Source organism: Parasteatoda tepidariorum, chromosome 4 (genome assembly GCF_043381705.1).
Source record: "Parasteatoda tepidariorum isolate YZ-2023 chromosome 4, CAS_Ptep_4.0, whole genome shotgun sequence".
Lineage (NCBI taxonomy): Eukaryota > Metazoa > Arthropoda > Arachnida > Araneae > Theridiidae > Parasteatoda > Parasteatoda tepidariorum.
Window position 1 is genome coordinate 84,296,331 of NC_092207.1, and position 26,486 is coordinate 84,322,816.

General features: G+C 29.8%; 1 protein-coding gene across 3 annotated transcripts; it reads right to left on the reverse strand.

The window, feature by feature from the left end:
* Positions 1-11,347: 11,347 nt before the first annotated feature.
* Positions 11,348-21,574, reverse strand: LOC107452143 (uncharacterized). Of its 3 annotated transcripts, none has more exons than XM_043039153.2 (3): positions 21,068-21,574; positions 17,608-17,695; positions 11,348-13,513 (listed from the first exon to the last, which is right to left on the reverse strand). In XM_043039153.2, the coding sequence occupies exon 3, from the start codon at positions 13,469-13,471 to the stop codon at positions 11,525-11,527; it is 1,947 nt and encodes a 648-aa protein (XP_042895087.1). In that variant the 5' UTR covers positions 13,472-13,513; positions 17,608-17,695; positions 21,068-21,574; the 3' UTR covers positions 11,348-11,524. The 3 variants fall into 3 exon arrangements, with proteins under 3 accessions (XP_042895087.1, XP_042895088.1, XP_042895089.1); XM_043039154.2 differs by lacking the exon at positions 21,068-21,574 and adding an exon at positions 20,866-20,992; XM_043039155.2 differs by lacking the exon at positions 21,068-21,574 and adding an exon at positions 20,524-20,548.
* Between the last annotated feature and the right edge of the window lie 4,912 nt (positions 21,575-26,486).

Sequence of the window (26,486 nt, forward strand, 5' to 3'; positions counted from 1 at the left end):
AAATTTTCTAAGACTCATTCGAAATTTGATAACACATATAGTTGATAAAGGTACTTTATCAACTATGTGTGTGATAATACACATAGGTGATAACACACATAGTTGGTGTAAGTACATAGTTGGTGCAAGTAGTTGGTTACACACATAGATATAAAGGTGATAACACACATAGTTGATCTGGAGGAGCACTCTAATTAAATTACACCCTCAAAAGCAAAACAAATTACGTTTTAAATTTAATAGTTTAGTGTTAGAGCCACAGGAACGCATGGTATAGAGGGTTCGCCTCCCATTTAGATGACTCAGGTTCGAATCTCAGCAGTGGCTGGTTGGTACGAATTCTGCTCGCGACTCGCACTGACTACAATGCTGACGTTTAGTATTTTCAGTGGAATATGGATTAGAATACCCTTCCCATCGAGCTAAGCATGGGAGGTTTTGGTTATCTTCCTCTGCATGCAACGCAAATGCGGGTTAGTTACATGAATAAGTTGCCCACGAAAGCTAGTTTATCTCAATACTTGATCTAGGAGTTCTTCTGGGTTGGGGTCAAAATTATAAGTTAACGGAGATGAACATTGATAGTCGTAAACTCTGAATTGAGTCGACTGTTTAACGCCGGTAATAAAATAAAATCGTTCAGTGTTAATATACAAAAGCATTAAAAAAGTAAGTTTGTTCCTTGAAATTTTAACGCATTAAAATCTGTTTAGCCTATGTTAGAATAGAACACAAAGTTGAAAAAATATTGAGTGACAACAAAAAACATTGGGAAAATAAAATGGAAAAAAAAGAGAAGAAGATGTTTCAGTAAAAACTGGTGAAGAAAAATATTCTCTAGTTTGTTAAAATTAAGAAGTTTCAACAATATTTGGGAATTTCAACAACGTTTCTTAACTTTAAAATAAAATGAGAAGCAATTTTTAGGTTAAAAAAAATTAAAAACAAAAGTGACAAATAAGAAATAACATTTCTGATTTAATAGTTCAGTGTTTATATACAACTGTATTAGAAAAAAAAGTTCGTTGAAAGATTTTAACTTGTCAAAAATTGTAAAATTCATGTTAGAACAGAACATAAAATGGAAAAAAATATTGAGTTTCATGAAAAAGAAAGGAGCAGTAGTCTCATTCTAAAAGTAAGGTTGAACTCTCATTTTTTCCCTAATAAAACGCTACTACGGATCGAATCTCAGTTCTCTACTGTGCCAGTTCAGTGCCTTAACAATTGATTTATCACTGCCGGATCAAACAATCAAAAATAAATATTAAAATATATTTAATGGCTAATTCTATTATTTAATATCTACGAATAGTTTTCTTTTGCCAAATTCCTTGAATTGTGAAAACCGCTGTTTTCAAGAGGTCACACCTCACTATAGTTTGTTTAAAGTAAGAACTCCCCTAGCCATTCGACTGGACCTGTGGCTGTCACTATGGTAACGAAGTGTAACTATTTCAAGTACGGGTGTGGGGTTACTGTTTAGGACAGGTTTTGGCTAGGGTCGACGAAAGAAAGGGAATCGTTTTCTTCGGTCTATTGTGTTTGCCCTAGAGAGAAGAGAAACTACCCTCCCTGAAATGTGCTATTCTTGTTTCCATAGCAGCAGAAGGCCTCAGACTTTGTGGTGGGAGGAGTTCTTACCGTAGGCAAACTATACCTAAGTTTATCATTGATATGATTGAAATCGAAAACAAAATTTTCTACTGCTTAATGTTAAAAATAAACATTTAAAAAAATCTGAAAGAAGCACAGTTATTAAAAAAATCTTTGTTGGAGGGGGGTCTCGAAGTCCTAATTCCAAAAATGGTCCTAAATTTACAAAAAATGCAACGTGAAACCTTTTGGTGCTTTGATCTCCAATTAATTTCTTTATATGAGCCGTGGTGGCTCAGGTTTCGCTTCTCAATTGAGGGGATTCAGGTTCAAATCCCCGATGTGACTGGTTGACACTTCTGTTCCCGGCTCGCACCCACCACAGTGCTGACCTCAGCTGTAGAGGAATAAATCATCAGCGGCAGACATTAGAATTCCTTTAACGTCGGGCTAACCGTGGTAGGTTCCGTGATTTTTCTCTCCATTTGCAGGTCTAAACCCGTCATAAAGTCCTACAGGAAGACTAGTTTCTCCTAACGCTTGATCCTGAAGTTGCCTTGTCTTCTGGATTGGGTTCAAAATTTCAAGGTAACCGAGTTGTATATTCATAGTCGTTAACACAGACTTGGATTTGCTGTTCAACACCGGTTATAAAATTTTAAAAAAATTGTTTTAGTGCAAAATTTTATTCAGTATTTAAGCTGTTTGTACAATTCTTCAAGAATTCCTTTTGATAATAAATGAGTACGACACCTAATATGTTAGAAGCGCTTTAAAATTTTAAAAGCAATATTAAAACATAGCGTAGAATTAGAAGGCAATTCGTTCAAAATTCAAGTTAAAAAAATTAATAAAAATTAAAAAAAAAGTACGTAGCACTATAATTTCGAGATTAATTTCGTTTTCAACAAATCTTTATTTTTCGATGCTTTAAAAATAAAAAAATATTTTCAGAAATATCTTTGTTCAAACATTTTTCATTTATTTTTTTAGAAAAAAAAAATTATTGGTTAAACTTATTTCCGAAACAAAAAAAAAAGTTTTTTTTATAAAGAAAAATATTTGTAACGCAAAATTTTTCTTCTTTTCGAAAATAAAAGTTTTTATAAAACTTTCTTTTTTTTTAAATTTTTTTTTAATATTCAAACAACTAAAAATAAAACACAAAACGAAAAAAAAAAATTATGCAACAAAATAAAAAAATACACTGCCTAGAAGAAAAATCGTAAAATTGATTTTATCGTTCTCATTTTCGGGAGCGCAACATCCCCTAACTATATTGACATCCAATTTACTTTATTAGGAGCTGTATTCTAAATCAATATAACAATTTTCCTCCAAATAAGCAGCATACAGCTGAGCAATCGATTTCTTTTTTATGCTCAGCAGTAGTCATAGGAGTTTGCGAGGTAGGGGATTGCAGACAAGAGCAGTTGCGCAGCGGAGTAATTCTGCGCTTCAGCAATGCCTGAGCTGCACGCACAGTAATGTAGCTCCTCTAGCTTTTACAGCAATCTGATAAAAATATTTTTGATGGCGGAACATTTTTGTCGGAGGCTCTGTAATTTTTAATAAACGGCAGAAATACAGAAAAAGGCATGAATTAAGAATGAGGAAGGGAAACTTATTTTTAATATTTTAAATTGTTAATTTTGAAAGCTTAAGCTAAACTATACAAAAAAAAATCATATATTTTATGCTTTAAGCTAGCTTAATCCTCTTTTTTCCCTTTAATTAATATTCTTCGAATTTAATAATTCAAGGAAAAAATTTATCTGATTTTAAATTTTACATTTAATTGGGAAATTGAAAATATAAAAATAAACTTTACTGACAAACGTAACTTCAGAAAAAGCATTTTTATTAGATTTAAAAGGGAAAAAATGGAAACCGAAGTTTTTAGTTAATATCATGAAAAAGTTAATTAATATCACTATAATGTTAATACTCAAGGGAAACAATCGGTGACCTTGGAACCGTGATGGCTCAGAAGATAGAGCATTCGCCTACCAATGAGGTGAACCAGGTTCGAATCCCAGCGATGGCTGATCGATACGAATTCCGCATCCGGCTTGCACCAACCACTGTGCTGAGGTAAAATATCCTCAGTGGTAGACGGATCATGGATGAGAGTCCCCTTGCCGTGAGGCTAACCATGGGAGGTTTTCGTGGTTTTCCTCTCCATGTAAACGCAAATGTGGGTTTATTCCATCAAAAAGTCCACCATGAAGGCACTTTTCTTCCAGTACTTGGTCCAGGAGTTCCCTTGTCTTTTGGATTGGGTTCAAAATTTCAAGCCTACGGAGTTGAACATTAGTAGTCCCGAAAATTGGGTCGGCAGTTCAACGACGGTTATAAAATAAAATAAAATCTGTTGATTGAGAATTTTATTTTCTTATCCCTGCTTTTTTTTTCTCTTTTGCAATGAAGTACGATATTATTAAGTTATGATAGAATTTCAACTAATTAGGTTACAAATCTGATATGTAAACATATGGTATGCTTATGAAGTGTGAATTCTATGCCTACGGTTAAAACTGTAAGCAAAATTTTAATCTTTTTTGTTTTCAGCTTTTTCGTTCAGTGACATACTAATCCTAACTTTTTATGCTGATAGTGGGAAGGTCAGACGAAAAACATTATAGAAAAAAAAAAGTATCAGTGACGTCTCTAACCCACTACTTACCAATTTTTATGTTTTATTTATTGTCTGTTCATGTTGTTCTTTCCTTCTTTTTCTTTACCCTTATTTTAATTAACTACTAACTAAAATAAGGCAATATTAAGATTAGTTAAATTAGTAAAATTCTAGTCTAACTAATCAACTAATCTTAATATCGCAGGCATTGATTCAATTAACATTTCATAATTTACGGAGGTGGCCTCATTGACCAGGTACTCCGTCTCATTTTTTATTAGTTTCAGCGCGAAAAAGATCAAAACAAGTTTGATTGAGGGTGAAAATTGAGAGAAGGCGAAAGACTAGTTTTGCAACACTCTCAAACTTCATTTAGACAGGATTAAATGTTTTTAATCCTGTTCCCCCCTCCAAAAAGTGATTTGCCAGCGACGTTTTTGCTTTTTTTATGTGTTAACGTGTGACCTCTAATGCGCATATTTATCATACCACATTTTCAACAAGCATTCTAAGAAATATATATAATGGGTGGTGATTAAATAACACCTTGTATGATCATGACTGAAGAACTTAGATATTAAAAAAGAGGGTCTTTAAAATAAAATTTCACTGCAGTGAAATTTTATTTTAAAGACCCTCTTCAATTCGAACTAATACCTACAGATATTTGTATATTCAAATAAAGATAATATTATACCTTTCTTCAACTGCAGATGAGGCGTCTGATCCATATAGGGGTAATTACTTTTACTGTAGTATGAAATCAGATCCAACTTATGTGTATAACAGAAATAAACATATAGTTTGTCTACGGTAATAACTCTTCCCGACACAAAGTTTGAGGCTGTTTTCTACTATGGAAACAAGGCTAGCGCATTTCAGGGAGGGTAGCTTCTCTTCACTCTAGGGCTAATACAAACGATCGAAAAAAAGATTCCCTTTCTCTAGCCGACCCGAGCCGAAACTTGTCCAAAACAATGACCCCAGACCCCTATTTGAAATAGTTATACCTCGTTATACCATAGTCACCGCCACGGGTCCAGACGAATGGCTAGGGGAGTTCTTACTTTAGACAAACTATACCCAACTCTTACAAACAGGTTCTTCGTAATGACCGCCCTTATCTCTTAGTGGCCGCATGTCTACTCTTTAGCCACTAACGTTTCTTTATCGTTTCAGTCCTCTGTCTAGTTTTAGCAACAGAGCATTACTACTTTTCAATCGAATGTATACTAGAGATAGGTGTGCATCAATGTATCTGATATTTTTCTCTAAGTACTACTTGAAAGTACCCAGTATTTTAAATGAATACATCATGAATACATCATGAGTACATTTTGTATCAATTCATTTTTTAAGTATAAAGTTAAAGGAGAACAACGCAGTATAATTTTTGAAAAATAAAAACTTTTTAATTGCATTTTTAACAGTTAATCCTTTCATGATTGTTGCACCTAAATATTGAATTCATTTTCATATAAATGTGAAAAGGGCAGAATAAGCCGGGCGCAATGCGCTATGACTTGTATGACAAGTGAAATTGTGGGCTCAGTTGATTAATGGATTTATTCACTCCTGCCAAAACATTTTTAGTAAAATAACCATTTACAATATGCATTAAATAAGGAGTAAAGGTTGCAAAGGAGTTGTCAGTTTTGGAACAATTAGAAAAAAGTATTAAGTCCAGCAGCCAAACAATATACCTAAAATGAAGAAGACTAGAAAAAGGGCTAAACTTGCATTTGAGACTGCAGAACATAATGGAGAAGATGCATCTTATGAACCTGGTATTGATGCATTATAGTTTGTTGTAAAACTTACTAAAAAAATTTTCAAAAGTATTTAAAAAAATATAATTTTTTATTATCTAAAAAGAGACGGAAAAAAAACTTAAAAATCCGGAAAACAAAACAAAGAAAAGATATAATCTCTTCATCAGCCCACACGATTATATCCGCAAAAAGGAGTGCTTTCTAATATTGTATTAATATAGCCAAAGCAAAATATATCAATACAATAGTGTGAGGAGCACTCAAATAATTGAAACGAAATTAGAACACATTAAGTAAAAAATATATACGAAACAACAAACAAATATATCAAACAGATAATAAAATGTAAAGAGATAAGAGAAGAGTACACGAAAGGAAATCTACATAGTGAGGAGCGAATTAAAATGAATTTACGCGTACCGGAATCTTTCAAGAATGATTTAAAATATTTCCGTAATAAAACTGCCAGATTACAAAATATGAAAACAGTTTTCATATTTTGTAATCTTGTAGTTATTGCAATTTTGCTAAGCACAGAATGTATATCGTATTATTAAATATCCATTCTGAATAATTTATTTTTATTTATGGATAGAGCCCCATTTCATTGTATGTCATAAGTGTACGAACACTTTTGAGAGACACTGCATATCATATTTTTTGACATTTTACTGGGTACCCGGTATATCTCTATTAAGATTATAAATTTATATCTTAATTAAAAAAATATCTTAATTAAGATTATAAATTTGTGTGAGAGATATTTTATTCTGAATAAACATAACTTTTTTTGAAGTTATACTTCTTATGCGACTTCCAACAAGGTTACGTTAAACGTTTAACGCTACATTTTTATTGGCCGGGAAATCACGTGGTAGGATCCAGTTTTCCCTCATTCATTTCCATATTGTTTTGGTTCTCACTAGCATAAAAATAATAAAAGTCATAAAAGTATTGTTTTTCTATAAATATTTTTTTAGTTTGTTTTGATACACATATAATTTAATAGGATAGTATTTTTTATTTTCAAATTTAGTGGATAACAATTGTAAAAAATGAGTGAAAACAATCCCACGGACAATGCGACGGATTTAAGGTTATGTCAAGGTACGTCTCTTGTGAATATCAATTGATTGTTAGGTTTTCTCTTTTGAAATTACATTATGACGCATTCACATACATTATTAATACAAATACATTTTCCATGGCGAGACGATAAGGCAACCACAAGCACTTCCACTGGCTCAAGAGGTCCACGAGGGAAAAATGCACAATATTACCGTCATTACAGAGCACGGAAGTGAGAGGAGCAGGAAAAAGAGTCGTTGAATAGAACTAGTGATCCTACTACGTCTGCTGATTCTTCTACAATTAACGTCGCAGGTTACGAAGTTTAACTTCTTCCTCGCGGAGGAACTCCACGCACTATTTTTTTTTCTCGGCGGATTTGTATTCCTTACCCTCAAAATATTAGCCGCAATAAGGGATATATGATCCCAATAGTTTGGTCAGGATAGCGGTCCAAATTTGTGCGTTTCGCATATTTTAAGAATATTTAAAGCGAATTGGAAAATTTTTGGACACAACTATAAAATTCATTTTTCCAAAAAAAACTCCATGCAAAAAATAATTATATTAAAGAATAATTATATAAAGAATAATATTTATAATCATATTAAAGAGTGTAATTTTATAAGGCAAAATACAAAATGTGAACGAAATCGGTCAAATAGCTACTGAGAAATCAAATTCTAAATATACGACTTTTTATATTGAGACTTACGTAAGTGAAACACTAGATCAGGGATGGCGAACCAATGGCACGCGTGCCATTTATGGCAATCGACACAATATTTTGGGCACTCCACAGATCACAATTGTTACACTATGAATTGTTATTGCACAAATGTTATTACGCTATGAAGCATATGTAACAATTAAATTAAAATTCACAAAAACAAACAAAATAATAAACAATTATTAATAAAAAAATTAATACTAAAAAAACAATAAATAACTAGCAAAAAAAATCAACAATCCTGCTTGAACTAACATCTTACAACCTAAATATAAGTTATTGGTCATCTAATCTGCAACAACAGAAGTCACACTGATGTTACTTTAAGTTGAATTACGTGTATAACTGAGACATTGCAAAATGTATTTTTTTTTTCGATGCAAATAAAGAGTTTTGAGTTGATAGTATTTAGTATTATTATTTTCCCAATAATCACGAAGTCAAAATTATTTGACGGCACGTCTATGACCTCACTTAGCAATTTGTTAGAGAAAATGGCACGTTGGTGTATAAAGGTTCGCCACCCCTGCACTAGATCAAAGTTACATTCCGCTTTTCCCGTCGCTGTACATCCATCTAATAGCAGAACTATGAAATTGCTCGCAAAGATCATTGGTTGGAATGCGTTATTTAGCATAATTGTCAATTTAGCTAATTACCCCTTGATTACCACGATAATTACCAAAATTATACTTACTTACAAATTGATCTGGAACATATGGTTCAAGTGTGAGACTTCTATTTTCGTTGGATTTCCCATCATTGTCATTAAACTGATTACACCTAATTATCCTGATAACACCTTACCCACCTCGCATAAGCTAAGTAAGATGCAGTAATTAAGTAAAATGCAGTCCACTGTTGCACCAAAAAGACTCATATTTTTGATAAATTCAGAAGTTTAATCAAATCACGCATAATTAGTTAAATGTTTCGTCTAATGATACCATAAAATTAAAACGAGGAAAATATTCTAATATTATTGACATAATTAATAATGATAACATATTTAATCAATATTATTTATTAACAAAACTAAAGGGCAAATGTAAATGCACGTCAGTTGATGGTGTAGAGCGCGAGTAAAAATTAAGATTTTTAGATCGTTTTTAAGTAAGAAACGAGGCACGACACAAAATTACGATCTGCGGATGAATGAATGGATGTATAAACGGATGTGGCAGAAGTCGAATTCTTGGCCATAGATGGCGCCACTGGAAAACAAGAACAAATGGCCCCTTTGCCTTAACAACTTAGAACAACAACCCAGTTTTTGCAAGCATAAAAAATAAGACATTGTCATTTAATGAGCTTCAGGAAGTAAAAACAGTATAGTCTGTCACAAACCACTCATACCCATACTTTATAATAAAAAATCCTTTAAGCATTAACGGCAACACTGACTAAACTTAGACATTTTTAATAATCATTTACTGCAATACACAAATGACGAATTTTGCAACTGAAATTGAATTGAAATGACAAATTTTCATCGTAAGTGTCATGTATTGGCTGCCAAGAAGGGCCACAAGTACTCCTTGTATTGTTTTTCATTGTTTGAAAGTACAGGAGTTGGATCTTAACTAAATGTTGTTGTCCACCAATTGTGACAAGAATCGAGTTAGAGCCACGATAGCTCAGAGGATAAAGCGTTTGCCTTCCAATAAGGTGAACCGGGTCCAAATCCCAGCGATGGCTGGTCGATACGAATAAGCATCCGGCTTGCACCGTCCACAGTGCTGATGTGAAATATCCTCCGTGGTAGATGAGTTAGAATCCCTTTGCTGTCAGGCTAACCGTAGGAGGTTCTCGTGGTCTTCTGGTAGAACAAATTTCTCCCAATGCTCGATCCAGGAGTTCCCTTCTCTTCTAGCTTGAGTTCAAAATTACAAGGCTACAGAGTTGCACATTAGTAGTCGTAAACCCAAAAATTGGGCCGGCTGTTCAAGGACGGTTAGAAAAAAAAAAAGAGTTCGACCAATATCGTTTTCATCATCTCAATTTCTACAAACCACTGCCACTCTACCATTATTATGCACAGCTTTCTTCCTTTTTTTGCAAGAGCTTGACTAGCGCTAAGTCGTTAACTTTTATTATTGAGTTTTGATTTCAATTCTTCAACGTTCAAATTCTGATTCTACAAGGAAAATAAGGAATACTTTGAAGAAATATTCGAATAGCAAAAAAGATAAGCAAAAAAAAAATACACTGCAAAATTATCTTTATTATAAAGTATGAAACTTAACTATAAAAAATTATTTTTCAGTATATTTTTTAGTGCGTAAATTACTCATAAGAACCCATTATTTGTTTCAAACTATTTCAATTTATTTCTAACAATTCTTGTATACTTTAAACAGTTAAATAAAATATTCTATATTTAATGAATCAGTTAATCAATTTATGGTAATTTCCTTCAGACTGCTGAAAACACAAGTGTGTGTCTTGTAAGTGAACTATACCTGATTAATAATTTTCCTCCAAGTTTATTTTCCAATAAAATTGTGCAAATTGTTAAATAACAATCCGGAAAGCAAGAAATGAAAATTTGTAACTTAACTTTTTAAATCCAAAAAATTGCTACAAAATTGTTAGAATGGGTATTTTCAACTGTTACTGATTTATGCAATATATCAAATTAAAAGTTAATGTATCTCTACACAAACCAGAGATTTTCAGAACAGTTTAACACGAGATGGAAAATGCCATCAAAATACATTTTATTCCGGAATTAATTTGTATTAAATTCGGAACCATCAGGAATTCGATGCCCTCCCCCCTCTAAAGCTGTTTCTGGAAACAGATGTCCCTTCTTGTTACACCACTGATGTTTTTAAGCAATTTTTTAATGTTAAACATAATTTTTAAGTTTAAAATAAGAAACAAACAAAAGAATTAAACATTTTTACATCAACTGGGTCATTGTTCACAAACTCTAGATTTTGAAAGTTTTATAAGAGACAAAATCAGCAATGTTGAACAGAACTTACAATCATTCACATGTACATCTCAGTTATAAAAAATTGAGCTCAACATAGGGTTGCCAGCATAACTATGACAAGTTGAAACCTTGACATTCAATTTAAGACACTTGTTTTCTTACTACAAATAATTTTTTAAGTCATTTTTTTACTTTTATGCTGCATTCGGAAGATTTTGGACCTAACATCATAATTTTTTGTTAAAATAAGTAATAGGTAGCTGAGGAAATAAATTTAAGAGTTGGAGCAAAAAGGTATTTATTTTTAGCAGTGTTTTAATGGGCAATATTTTTACCTATGTACTTATTGTTATCTTCTCAAGAAAAACTCTATGTTAGTTTTTTATTATTTAATTTTTTTCAATAAAAACTGAAACATACAATTGAGCAAGAAAATATTTTTAAACACTTTTTAAAACAGTAAAAATGAAGTTATTTTTTCTTACATCAAACTTTACCTATCATTACATTTCAATGCTAATTAAGGATTTTTTTTTCTTTTTTTGAAAAATCACTTTTAAAGAATTGAAAAAAATAAAGCAAAATGCAAAGAATGCAGAAAATATTTTCTATAAACTTTATTTTTCATCTGTCTTTCTACATATATACAAAAAAACTGTTCCTAACATGTCCTAAAATGTACATGCTGTAGTTAAAATTGCAGGCATTAATAAATAACCAGAGTCTGAGAAATAGACGGACAAAAACAAGATATTTACACTAAATTCAAAATAAAAAACTTATTCTAAACAAACAACTTTGCCATTTTGTTCGTTTTCGATGGACACAGAGGTAAAGCATTTATTATACTCTACCTCGCTGATATTAAGATCATTTAAAATTTGTCTCTGATCATCTCCCAGAGCACTAAATTTCTTCTTTTTAAAAACAAAATGACGTTTATTGCCATTATTAGCTCCTTCACAGATACCAAAACCAAATAATTCTAATCGTTTAAGAAATAACCTTGAAAAATTTTGAGTGTACCTCTGAGTTTCATCAGATGCGGTGGCATCAGGTGTAAGTTTAAGCTGCACGCATCGAGAGGGTGTTATCTCCCCGGTTGTATGTTTCAGCAGTTTTTTTAAAGAATTCCTCTGGGTTCGAATGAAATCCTCTTTAGAGATATCTGAAATGGATGTATTTGGTGCACGTGATAGAAGAACAGGTATTGCTTGGTCAGCTTGATCTTCGGATCTCGAAACTGAAAGAGCAGTGGGCAAATTTAGTTCTGTATTCAAGTTATTATTTAAGGTTTCACAATTTGTAATGATAGGGTTAAAAGGAATGGTCTGAGTAGCAGGTATTGCATTTGAACGCACAGACTGAATTATTGGTTCAACAACAGTACTATTAAGAGGAAGAGGTGGTTGATAATTTCTAACAGGCTGCCTAACTCTAGAATTGTTTAATATATTTCTTCTGACATTATTTACTGGATTGACTGTATTTACAGAATTATTAGACCTCATCATAACATTTTGAGGTGATCGTTGTGGTGGAGTAAGCATATTGCGAGATACAACTCTGTTTTGTCCATCTACTACTTCAATAGGTGGTGTCGGAGCACCGGATTGAGAGGGAAATTTCAATTCCTCCATCAATGCATGTCGTTGTTCAATAAAATGACTAAGTAGTTCTCGTGCATGCCAAACAGTGTTTGCACTTATTTCTGTGTTCCAAGTTAAATGAGAAACAGGTATTTGATAATTAATAGAATCAATAACATTATCAAGAACATGAAGAATTAAAGTCAAACGTCCAAGATAAGAAAGAGCAGGCTGAAATACTTTATCAGCATTTTTTCTGGCCATTTGCTTAGCTTTATCTGTAAGCTCATCGTGAATTTCGCTGAACTTTTCCTTTCCTTCAGCACTTAGCTTGTACACAATGGGACCATGAGAACAATGAAGTTTTATTAATGATGTAAATATTTCAACTAATTTATCTGAATTATTTACTTCAGAAATTTGATTAAATTTTGCATGGCTGTCTTCAGTACACGTTAGTAAAAAGCTTTGATGAAACAGCTCTTTGAAATTTGGGGCAGAAGTCAATGTTTGATGAACAGCAGCAGGAGTTGATATGATAGCAAAATTTACTCTTGTCTTAGTTACAGTACTTCGACTGACACGAGAATCTTGAAACCAAGCCAATCCTGAATGCAGCCGCAACATTATATCAGCCTCTACAGGTTCCAACATGTTTTTATGCAAAGATCTTGCACTATTATAAATAGCTATTCCATGACCATTGCTTAACTTTAACATTTCTTGCAACTGTTCCAAAGTAAAAATGTCAAACAAAAATTTTTTCAAATAATCCTTGGTATCTTCATTTTTGTGTAGCACCCAGGTATCATTCTGAGCTTTAAGAAGATGTTGTTTTACATGTTCAGCTACATCAACTCTTAACAGTGATTTTGGTGCAATAACTAAAGTCCACACAATTGGAGGTTCAATCCAGTGATTTATTATTTCTAAATAGCTCTCAGTACCCATACAAGATGCAGCACATGTCAAAAGAGGAAAAAAGAAGCTTTTTTCTGTGCAACCAAGTGAAGCAGCATAACTTGTAACGAATTCTTGAATATTTGTTGAGCAAACATTATTCAACAAAAAAGGAACAGACAGAGCCTTTCGGAAACATCTCATGAAGTCTCGTTCTGGTATGTTGTAGCTAGACATTTCTGATATTTGTCAATAAATCAGATCGTTTTTCCACTTAATCTGAAAAAGTAAAGTTTGTTTATAAACGAGCATTAAAAATAACTATTTATTTTGAAATATTACTTAATACACTTTTAACTATTTAAACAACCCATGACTTCACAATTGATTTGGTAATTGAATCTTTAAATTTTTATCAAGTTGTATAAACAACGACCCCATTAATATATGCATAGCATTTCAATCTCACAACTATGCCTTTTTTCATCAGAGCAATTATGGAATTCAGTTTCTATTGTGGGTTAAGTTGCTGCTAAAGGTTGGATGTAAAGGTAAAGCATTAAGTATTTGTAACCAGGGGTCTGTCCAGACATTTTGTGAAAGGTCCTGTTTTTGAAAAATTGCGAAAAAATTACTCGTAATTTGTGAATATAAAATAAGCGTTAAGTCCCATTCTTTCAACAAGGGTCCTGTTATTGCAAAAAACCTTTTCAAGGAGTTTTTAAATTGCAAATGTAAACAAGATTATGCTCAACACTGTAAAATTATAATTAAAAAATTTAATTTTCAAAAATAAACAGCTATTGCTGCTACTAAATTAGAGAGGCAACATACAAATATTTGGTACTTAGCTTATACTGTACAACACAGAATATTCCTTTCGGACGAATAATGGAGACAAAATCACTCACATTTTTAATAATTTCAATTGACATATTTTATGTAACATAACTTAGTTATGCATCACTTCTAATGTGTTACACATTAAGTAAACTTAAACAATTCTTAAATTTATAATAGTTTTTTTTTAAAAATTGATCTAAGTTAATGTTTATTTACATAATATTTTATCAATTAATTTTATGAATAATATATTGCTCAATTATTTATTTACAAAAAAATATCATTTAATATCAATAAGAATGTACACACGATGTTTGCAGAAGTAGAAATATTTTCTTAGAATATTACATTTGGAATTTATAAAATTTTTTTTACTTCAAAGAGGTTAAGGTACATAATATAAATGAAATGAGATCAAACTTAGCCTTAGAATTTAAGCAGATAAACATGATTAACAAAATATTAGAGTAATATACATCGATTGCCAGTAGACTTGAAAATATCTATTAATAGCTGAGCACTCAGCATCAGTCAATAACATGCAGATAAACATGATTAACAAAATATTAGAGTAATATACATCGATTGCCAGTAGACTTGAAAATATCTATTAATAGCTGAGCACTCAGCATCAGTCAATTTTTCCCGCCCACTTACAAACACAAATATCTTTCATCTTACAAACACAAATATCTTTCGAGTGTCTCTTGTGAAGGGCCCGATTAAAAGATAAATTATTTTGTGAAGGGTATGTTTTTAAGTTAAAATATTTTTGAAGGGTCCATTTTTATAAAAAGATAGTTTGTGAAGGGGTCAGTTAACGAACCCAAATTTCTTCTAAACAGACCCCTGGTAACTAGATTTGTTAAAAATACCTATTAGATAAGTGAAGGGGCCCTTAATTTGCAATTTTTTACAAATATCATGAATTAAAAATATTGAATGTTTTTTCCTTCATAAAATTATCATAATTACAGTTAATTATTAAAATCACAAATCCACAAGATAAATAAAATGCCATAATTTTTGAACAGTTGAAGGACAGTCCCTTATGTACAAACTTCATAATATTGAAACTACAAATAAAACTAATAGATATGCCATAACAGTTTTGAAGTAGAAAAAAAAAGAGAGAAAGTTAAATATTGTGCAACTTAATAAAACTTTAGAAATATATTTTTAAATCACAAAATGTTAAAAAAAATAATAAAAACAACTATTTAAAAAAATTATTTTAATAAATGAAAAATAAATTTAATTATATTTCTCACACATGTAATTCGCTTCATATCTTTTAATCAGAGCCTAATATTTTTAATTTAAAAGTTTTTCTAGATACAAATGCAGATAAACATTTCAATTGATGTTAATGAATCAATTAGTAAGTAATGCCATTTAACCCTCAGTTTACTATTTTAAAATATTTGTGATTAATGAATTGTAAATATGTTTAAAATTCATTTATGCAAACAGTATGAAGAGATCAATTCAAATTTTTAGAACAATTAATTTCAATCATACAAGATTTATTTTCCTCCCCTAAAAATAAAGTATACGACCCCTAATTCACCCTCATAAATTTCATGAAGGGAAATTTTATTACATTTTTTTTTATATAAAATTAAAAAGTGCTCAATATGCATATAAACAAATAGGATAAAATAAGATGCTTTAATTATAGTTTGTCTAAAGTAAGAACTCCCCTAGCCATTCGCCTGGACCCGTGGAGGTGACTATGGTAATGAGATATAACTATTTCAAGTAGGGGTGTGGGGTCATTGTATAGGACAAGTTTTGGCTCGGGTCGGTGAAAGAAATGGAATCTTTTTCGTCGGTCTATTAAGTTAGCCCTGGAGTGAAGAGAAGCTACCCTCCTTAAAGTGTGCTACTCTTGTTTCCATGGGAGCAGATGGTCTCAGACTTTGTGGCGGGGGGAGTTCTTACTGTAGACAAACTATATGTTCGCACACTTAGTGGAGGTCCCCTAAGTTCACACAATTAAATATTTGCAATTTTAGAATTGTTCATTAATTCTCATAATAAAAATCAAGTTAAAAAAAAAACAAACACAGATCCTTTGAAGCAGCAAGCCTAACCGAACAACAGGGAACGAAAATCTTGAAATGATAAGCTTTGCCATCGACTTGCCTCAACTCACAAGAAAAGTCTCAATTGGTGAGTGATTTTCAGATTTAATTATTCTGTTCTGGTACCAATCTACAGAGACAAAATTGAACTAACATCAATATCATTACTTTTCAAACAAATTGAACGATGAGGAGAGAGGTGACCCTCAAAGTTAATACGAAACAAAACTTTAAAAAAATTGGAAAATTTCTTTAAAACAATTTTCAAATCAAAAGGACCAAATCACTAAAAGACTTTACTGTAAAAAACAGACTTTGGAGGGGAAAAAGGACCATTTGAGAGCAGTGTACCACTAGTCTCAGTTCATTTACTGGGCAGGTAGGCAGAAAAACTATACCTATTAAGTACCAGGCTGACCCTAGTAATACGGAATTTCCAAAGAGTGATACAGATCAATAACCAGAACCATTGCCAAATGTAATGGACATGTGCTCAAAGGATCTAAAACTTGGGGGAATAACAGTTAATGAGTTGAATTGTTAAAAAAATAAAAATAAAATAAGTTTTTCATTCAAGATATCTCTACAACAGATATGGAATAAATATTATAAACGAAGAATTTTGAATAATAAAGTAGATATACAATTCATTTAAACCTGCTTTATAAGTTAAAAATATTCTATACACTTAGGCTTTAAAGTGCCTGTAACAATATATTTTTGCAAATAAAGAATGTTGTTTTCTCTGGAAAGAAATTAGTTCAATAAAGTTGTTTTGTCTTTGAAAAGCTCAATTTTATTCATTGTTTCTTGGGGGGGGGGGACTTTTTTCGAAAATACTCAGTTTTTTACAGTTTTTCCTGACAGAAATGCAGACAGGTTTAATTTTTCCTAACCCTGCAACTCATGCAAGTATAAGAGTAGGGAAACTGAAAAAAAATCAATAGTTCATGAAAAATATAAATTATTTACTGTTTTTAAAATTGTCTAAAAAATAGAAAAATTATAGATTTGTTGATAACAAAACTTCATTACTTTTGGTACATCAGGACAGATTTTTGCAGAAACTTTCACAAAATGTAATTTTTATTACTTAATTGTAAGACTGTAATATTAAACATACAATCATAATAATTACAGAAAAATCATATTTATTTTATATCTAAGTATCAGGTTCCTTTTCTATTAGAAGGGGAAAAAACTGAATTACAACTAACTACTAGTTTCTAAATACTTGAAATAAATTATTAATGAAATCTATGCTCCTCTGAATAATCTCTCGTTATTAACGTCACTTTCAGCCAACAAACAGGTAGTTTTTAAACCTGTCTTAAAACTTTGAATGGCAAAGTTATTTATTACACACATGCGATTGTTAGAAAATTTAATTAAAAAAAAGAAGAAAAAACAGATTGTACAACCTGAAAAAAAATTAATACTTACATTAGAGCATTTAATGTGTTACAAGACAAGTTGTGAAGTCCACTGCAGAAAGTTTCAAGGCTCAGGTTATGTTTTCACCTTAAAATGCCTAAATAAAAAAAAAGATTATTTATAGCAAATTTGAAAAGAATTGATATGAGACAGTGGTTACCAACTGGAGGCATGTGAAGCCTTTTTTGTGGCCCGCGAACTAAAATATATTAGTTGCCATTTTTTTACGGACAATTTTTTTAAAAATCTATATTGGCTTAAAACTTTTCTTATTAAAAAAAAAATTAATTTCTTCATTTTCTAGAAATTTAACATACCAATGGTGCAAAAAAATTTATTCAAACACAAAAATAATTGCATATGTTGCTCTTTTTTATTTATTTATTTTTTGTTGTTTTTTTTTTGTATTTTGTAAATATAATTTAGCATGTGGGTATCAGAAGTTTTCTCAAAGAAATTCTCCGATTTAACTTTTCAAAACCACTCATTTTGGACGAAATTATTTACATCTGTAAATTTTAAATATAAAATGTAAATATCTATTCTCTGGTGGTTGCAGCAGACAAACCTCAATTCTCTCATTGAACATTTTGTGTGCTACTATGTAAGTTTTGATACCAACCTTTTTAAAGTCTTATATCTTAACTATTTGATATCTGCAGCACATTAATTGTTTAATACATAGGTGCACATTAAAGTTATTGTAGCTAGGAATTTTTTAATATGCAATTAAATATTTTTAAAAATCTACTTCTTATTTTCGTTTCTAATTCAATACTTTTGTTTTGAACAACTTGATAAAAATCTGACAGTAATATTTAATGTTCCCAAACATAAAAGAGTCTTATATAAAGTTTTGATGAAGTTGCAGCCTGCCATTTGAGTGGCGCTTTTAATTGTGGCCCACGGCCTCATGTAAGTTGGAAACCCCTGATATAAAATATGAAATGAATATTATAACATCTTTTTTTAGAACATCTAAATGCTTCCACCATAGGTGTAGTTGACAGGAGGGGGGGGGGGTATCTGCTTCCTGGGTTGGCAAGTTTTTGACAATTGATGGTTTTAACAGCCATGTCAATAAACCCTTTATTACAAAATTTTTGACATTAGTCAAAAATCCAAATTTTTGTGTCATAAAATTGTGAAAAATTGCTAATTTATCCAACCCGTTAATTTGCTTAATTATTTACAATAAAAATTAATAAAACCATCTCGTAAAAAGAAACACTTAACAATCATCTGATTCATTATATGTAAAATCAATTTTCATTGTAATCCCATTTGAAATTCTCATTTCCCCAAAGCATGTGATCACAAAAAATTGGTTTTGAAACCCTCTGTACTCTCGTAAATTCCAATTTTCAGTTCAGTTTAAATACGACAAATAGGAGACAATTCTTTCGATTGATGCTGAGCTGCATGGACTAGATAATAAAAAAACTACAAAATATATTAAAATATTTAAATATATTAAAACTATATCATAATAAAGTAACATGTAATTAGGAAATTAATTCTAATAATTAAACAAAATATTGAATTGATTGTACCTTTAAATCTTTGAATTGATTGATCGAAAAAATTATTAACTCATTTAATTGAAAATTTATATTTTTGGTAAATTATAATTAGTAGGATACTTATCAATAGGGGTCTGTCTAGGTTTTTCTGAGAGGTACGTACCTATTTTGTGAAAATTTAGACATAATTTGTGAAAATTAAAAATTATATTAAAAAATCAACACAAAAGTATAGATTTATTGTTTCCTATGTGATACAAAATAAAATGTTAAGAAAAAGTTTTTTTTCTTAAAGTTGAATTTGTGAAGGTAGCACTAAACAGTAGTAAATTTGGCCTGGACAGACCCCTGATCAAGAAACATATTGTATGTAGTCTTGATCTATTGGAAATTTATCATGTATATATACGCCAGTATACAGAAAATTCTCAGAGCCTAATATTATCTCAGAACATGGTTTTTTGAGATCAAAATCTTTCCAAAAATTTTAGCATCTTTTCTTTTTCATTATTCACTTCATCACTTTTTCATTATTCTATAAAAGGCTTAGATGATTTTTTTTGCACTTTTATTCTGCAAGTAGTAGAACAGTTTTTTTTCTCTTCTTAGAATTTATACCCCCTCCCAATATTTATGTATGCCTGTATTTTTGTAAATAAATTATTAAGAAAAATGAAAAGTTACAAAAGTATCAGTTTTTTTTAAAATAAATTCAAATAAAAAAAGTATTTAATTTTCTAAAAATATGTTATTAAGTATACTGATAAAAAAAAACTTAGTGCTTAGAACACTGATGTTTATATTTAAAAAAAACAAAGACTCACCTTTTATTTTAACATAAATCTTCAAAACTAATTACTTAAACTTAAAACATATAGGATACTAAGTAGGTATATTTTAAAAGCAATTTTCTTTAAATAAAACAAACTGACATGTTCTTATGATTGAAAGAATAATTAAGTCATTATTAAATAGTACAAAAATTAAATTCTTCACCTCCTCCCAAAAAAAAAATAATAATTATTTTCTGTAGCAGGCTTCTACCATAAAGGCTGTTCACCCCTATTATACTGTTTAACAGCTTTATAACTGTTCATTTATATCAGATATAGATAATAGTTCATATCAGATTTTTTAAAAATGCTACATTTGAATTAAGAAATTTTATTTGAAAAACAAAGTATTAATAAATCACAAACTATTTCTGAAATCGTTCCTTTTTAATTTTAAAATTTAACTATCATTAACAGCACAATGTTTGAAAAATACAAAATAAAACAAAAATAAAAGTTACAAAAAACAAACAAAAATAAAAATAATACATACTACAATATATATTTGACAACAGCTTAAAATGTAAATGACCTAAATTATAATGTATGAATATAAAAATGCAGCTTACTTGTCACCTCCTAGCCATTATCATTTACAAATAAAATTATAGAAATAAATATTATTTTAAGCATAAAGATAATAATTTTTATTCTAAAATGCATTAATATTATAAAATTTCTGCAGATCATTCTATATATTATATGCTCTCTTGATGCAAAAATTTTAAAATTATAATGCAACAAATATTTCAAACTCCATCAACAATGTGCATTACCAATGAATTTATATTTTTTAAAAATATTTAAATTCTAAAATCATGAGTAATTTTATCATAATATTTATTAAAAAAAAATTTACATGTCAAAATTAATCAACAGCAGTGAGAGAAATTTCATTGTTAAAGAATTACATTTGCGATTTCGAGAATAAATGGATTTTAGCGATCCGTGGCGTCGCCATGTTATATCCGCATTTCAATACGAAAATTTTGTGAAAATCAACAATTACTCTACATATTATTGTCAAATTTCAAAGCTAAAATAGTAATAAAAGGTATTAAAGATCATTAAAATCAAGTAAAACAACTCTTTTAAGTAATATTTTCGACTTACCATCGGAGAATCCAGGATAGTTTACTACAACAAATATCTGTTCTCGCCATATTGCAGTAATAATGGAAAATTTTTCGCACAGATCGTCGTTCATGGTGAATTACACTCAGCCATGAATTACCAAAACAATGGTTTCTACGCTGCCAATGGTTGCCATGCGAACGGCTTCCGTAATTCATCGCAGCGAACGCCATTACTGTGCTTTGTTCCAAGTCTGGATGGTCTTTTTCAATAAATCGCATATTATACTTGGCGTGAAATAGAAAATTAAGCTAGTTTAAGTTTTGTAAATTGTCGTAATTCACAATCCATGAATTTTTGGAAACGTTTTCAAAACAGAAAGTGAATGACACACCATAGATTACTCCCTGAAATGAATAGCTGAATGACAACAAATCTCAGAGTAATTCCTGTACACATCGATTTCCTGTTGCCATTATTGCTGCGCAAGAAAGTAATTCAGCTGAACGAAGCAGCTGCCACGAGATGACTCAGACTGCACATGCGCACTTGAAAAGTAATTTTTGACGAGAAAAAAGGAAGGTGGAGCTTTCTAAGTAAGCATCCAATAGTTTTCGCCATTACATATAAGCTTTAAAAATGCTTAGAAAGATAGAGGTAGAAATTTTTTTGTAAATTTGTTTTTCTGTGAAATTTTCTGCGCAATATTTTACAGCTTCCATTTTCGATCTTTCGCTTTGTCTTACAATAGAGAAAATTAATTTGGCTTTATTTCGCTTGTCTTAGATATTTGTGTAATTTTTATGTATAAAATTATTCAAAATAAATTATACTGCAATTAGAAATATAACATAAAAATAAAATATTTTTATGTTATTAAATTGCAAAAATTATTTTTATTCATTGCAAATTTATTAAAATTGAAATATTTACTGTACATTGAATATTAATGTATTAAAATATTTAAAGTATAAACTGGACAAATTATTTAAATTAAAATACAGACGTTTTTCTGAGTTAAATTGTAAACTTACCAAATAATAAGATTTTTTTTATAAAAATTTTATTTAAAAGTGATTGATATCGAAAAAATTAATTAACGAATTACATAATTTATTATAAATGAAAGGTTTAATGTGAAACATTAGTTAGCCATCTTTCATTGGTTTTATGCGCTACTTCCTTCTTACTCCCTGGCACTACAGTCCGTGTTAGATCCCTAAAACATTTTCCGAAGCAAATCATGTTTTTGTTTTATGATTGTTGCGAAAACTCGGAGAGTCGGCCTTGTCTTTATTAAACTGATGATGGATATTTACTCTATCTTTCGATAAATGTAAAATATAAGGCCATCGCTCAATCAGAATTCGAGATATAAAACAGGCGTTATTTTTGATTCTCTATTAATTTTTTCTCTCCAAAGTATTCCAATCAACAATTTTTGAAAGATATTTAAATAGTTAAAAGTTTTTAGATTTTTGATAAGTATTTTTATTTTCATGCAATTCAAGTCAAAGGCAATTTTTTGCGTTATCCAAATCGCTTTTTATCAATTTAAGCTGCTGAAAAGTTAGATTTTAAAAAATCTAAAAACTGAGAAACTTGTAATTTTTAAATTATTGATTCCAAACCATAAATCGCATCTTTTTTTTTCTATTTTGCTTTAAAATTTTGAGGAAAAATTCACAGAAATTCTAAAAATGATCAAACTCTATTTCTCCTATTCTAATAAAACGACCCCTTTATATCCGACCTTTTTTGAAAGGTAGTTGTGCTGCATCCTCAAAAGTTTGTTAAGTACAAAAAATATCAAGAAAACGCAGTTAAAAAAGTTAACCTAAAATCAAAGATGGCAATGTCTTTAAAAAAAAATATGATGTGAAAAATCTTGGATCTATCTACAGAGAGTTATAAAATGAGAGGCCACTTTGTCTTCTCATTTCTTTGTCTTATTTATTTTTCAATATTTTGGCGTTAATAATTAGATGAGACTATAATGCTCAGAGGCCTAGAATAATTTTAATTGCTTCAAAGCGGGCAAATTTATAATTTAAAATCTTTCATATTTTAATGCACGAAATTTATTTAGATGAGAAATATTTTAAAAAAAATAGCAATAATATATTTTACTGTTTTCAGTAAAAATAGTACTTAGATTAGTATTTTACAGAAATAATAGTATTTAATACTAGAATTAATTATTTTTTAATATTATTTAAAACACTTTTAAATATCAAAATTAAATTCCTCGAAACCTTCTACTAAAAGCTTATATATTTAAATATGTTATTATCTGTTTTTAAAATTATAGCTTAAACAAAAATTGAGAAACTGTTTACATCTCCAGGCAATTGTTTTTTGAAAGAAAAAAAATTAATATTTAATTCGGGTTCTGTTTGTCAGTTAATAGAAGAGGATTCAGTTTCAAATCCATATGCGGCTACACTGCGCCAATCACTCTTATTTGTTTATACACAATGTCATTTTTAACTCCAACAAAATCTTTAGTTTAGCTTTATTCAACTTTTACATACTAAAAAAAAATATTAGAACTAGATTTCATGTTCTTCTAGATCTGCGAATTCAACAACATGAAATAAAGCCTTATTTTAAGAATAATATTGATATAAGGATGAAAAAATTCCATTTTTCACAATAAATATTTTGAAAGTAATAAGTTGTCTTTTTTTAAGTCCTTACGCCATGTAACGGAAACAAATGGTGCTATAAACTATGTCTTGCGAGAATATGAAAAGTATGCAATGGGAGACATCTCTAGGTTGTCCCACAGTTGGGAGAAAAGTATACAAAATTATTTGAATACAAATATTTTTTTTTTTATCTTAAAAAGTAGCCATTTTTAAGTGATTAAATTTTTGATCAACTCTGATTTTTAACTCTCAAAATATGTGGAAGGAAAGAAGCAACCGTAATCTAGAATAGCGGTTCCCAAATGTTCCACTGTACTCTAGGGTTCCATGAAAAAGCCACTGGGGTTCAGAAAGTTTAAATTTTTTAAATCAGTAACGATTTTTAAAACCTATAATCTTATCTAAACAATAAATCATATTCTTATATATTAGGTATAATTTAATTTAAATAATTTCACTAATAAAATGCCAGAAAAAAAAAACTGCAAAATTTATTTAAAAAAATTTCCACAGTTCTTGTCGAACATCTTGTCTTGTCGTTTTTTATGTTCTAAATAAAATGACCGAATTCAAGGAAAACGAGTTATCTTTCTCTGATACCTATTCTCAACGTTTATAAGATTTCTTTTTCGAAAACAATGAAACAACTTTTGTTGTTTATTTGCAGCTAATATATGAGCCAAAAACAAATAAAGAACTAGCCTAGATAAGACTCCAGGCTGCGAATTCAACGGCTTGACGTAACACCGATTATTGTAATTGATAAAACAATTATTGAAAATAATTTCACTCATCACATTAAATACCGTAAAAATAATTAGTAATCTTTCTTAGGTTGGTATGTTTACAGGTGTTACTAAATTTTATTTATATATTTTGTGTTCCGCCAAAAGATGATCTTTCATTTAGGATTCAGTGGCGGGAAAAAATTGAGAACCGTTGATATAGAACAACGGTTCCCAAAAGGTGTTCCAGGGAAATACCTTTCAGAGAAAGCTAATATGATTTCCGAGTAGGACTGGGCGATATAAGAAATTTTATATCGTGATGCATCGTCAGTTCTGCATCGCGATATAGTATTTTTGAAATTCATTTACTTGTATGGCGCAGAAAGTCGGATTTCTATCAAAACTTCATACTCAGATTGGTTTAAATCAATTGATGAATTTGATGTATATGTTTTGCTTAAGAAAGATATTGTTATATTTTCTAAAAACGATCGCGCAAATAACGAAAGATTTCTTAGTTTAAAAATAAATAATAAAAAAAATTATAAAATTGAAATTTATCAATATATTTACCTAACAATATAGAAAGAAAATTTAAAAAATAAGTTCGTTAAAAATTATTTGTATGCTTAAAACAAAGTGCTAAATAAATTAAACAAAAAAAAAACACTTTTAAAACAACACTATTTTTTATCATTATTATTTCACATAAATAATAAAGTTAAATTGAATAATTACCGAATTCTGAACGAAAAAACAAAGTAAGGTTTAATTTCTTAAAAATAAAAACAAAAGAATTATGATATTCGATAATATATTCAACTGACAATATTGAAAGAAAATTAAAAAACACGATTATACTCTTTAATAAAACGAAGTGCTAAATGATTTTAAAAAAAGAAGTCGCAATCGCAAACATTACTAATTTTTTTGAATAAACAAAGTTGATTGACTTATGTCCAAATCCAAAAGAGGAAAAATAAGTTTTGTTATAATTTTATTTATAAAAATGAAAACAACTAAAGATTTATAAATTTAAAATCAGTAATAAAAACCCATTAAATTATTTTTTTATCCAAAAAGTTTTTAATAAATTAAAATAAAGTAAAAAATAGCCTAACAAATTTAATTACTTATTAATTTAATTCTTTATGGGCACTTTAAATTAGATTTCCGTTTGTAATAAATTCAATAATGTAAAATAATACTTAAACATATAATATCAAAATTAATTTTCACATTTAAAAATAAAAAAGAAAGTTTTGTTTCAAAAAAACAATTTACCTAATTAATTAAGAAACACTTCTTTATATATTCTTTTCAATAATAGATTACGTTCAGAACAAGGTAACGACGGCGATCACAAAGTCAGTCCCACTGAAAATAATCTACAAGAAACGATATCAAGTCGCGACAAAGAAGGAAAAAAAACTAAGAGGTGCGGAAACGAACATGCGAGATCACGATAGATGTTCTCAAAACTGATTCTGATTCTACCGCTCATCAATCAAGGCCGTTTCAATATAACGATACGAACATCGTCTTCCCCAGCGCGAGTTGGCATCGGAACGTAAGAGATCATTGCGTGTCTTGTATCGCTATATCGTATATCGCTATATCGTTCGTCTTCTCTACTCAACGGCTTAAATCAGATTTCTGATGCATCGCCTGGAACGAAAGTCGCTGTATCGGCCTGCCGATACAGATGTTAAATCGATATGTCGCGATATATCGATTTATAGCCCAGTCCTATTTCCGAGAGTTAGGATTTTATTTAAATCCGACACCTGTAATTGTATTTAAATCCAATCAATAAACCATTATTTATTTAATATTTTAGTTATTCTTATCACAAGCAAGTAAAATGCCAGTAAAGAAAATTAAAAACAGTTTTTTTTTAAAGGAATAAATCTAATATATTGAATATGCTATGAAAAGGACACAAATTTATAAATATAAAAAATACATCCAACTCTTCAATTCAAAGTAAAAGGCAAGGTTCGCAAGTTTTTTAGAAAGCTTTAACAGCAGTGTTAATATCTTAATGAAGAAGTTATGAATATCTTATTATTAGCTTTC

What these genes read in the sequence shown, in the direction of transcription:
- LOC107452143 (XM_043039153.2), bottom strand. Translation starts at nt 13,471, where the DNA reads ATGTCTAGCTACAACATACCAGAACGAGACTTCATGAGATGTTTCCGA.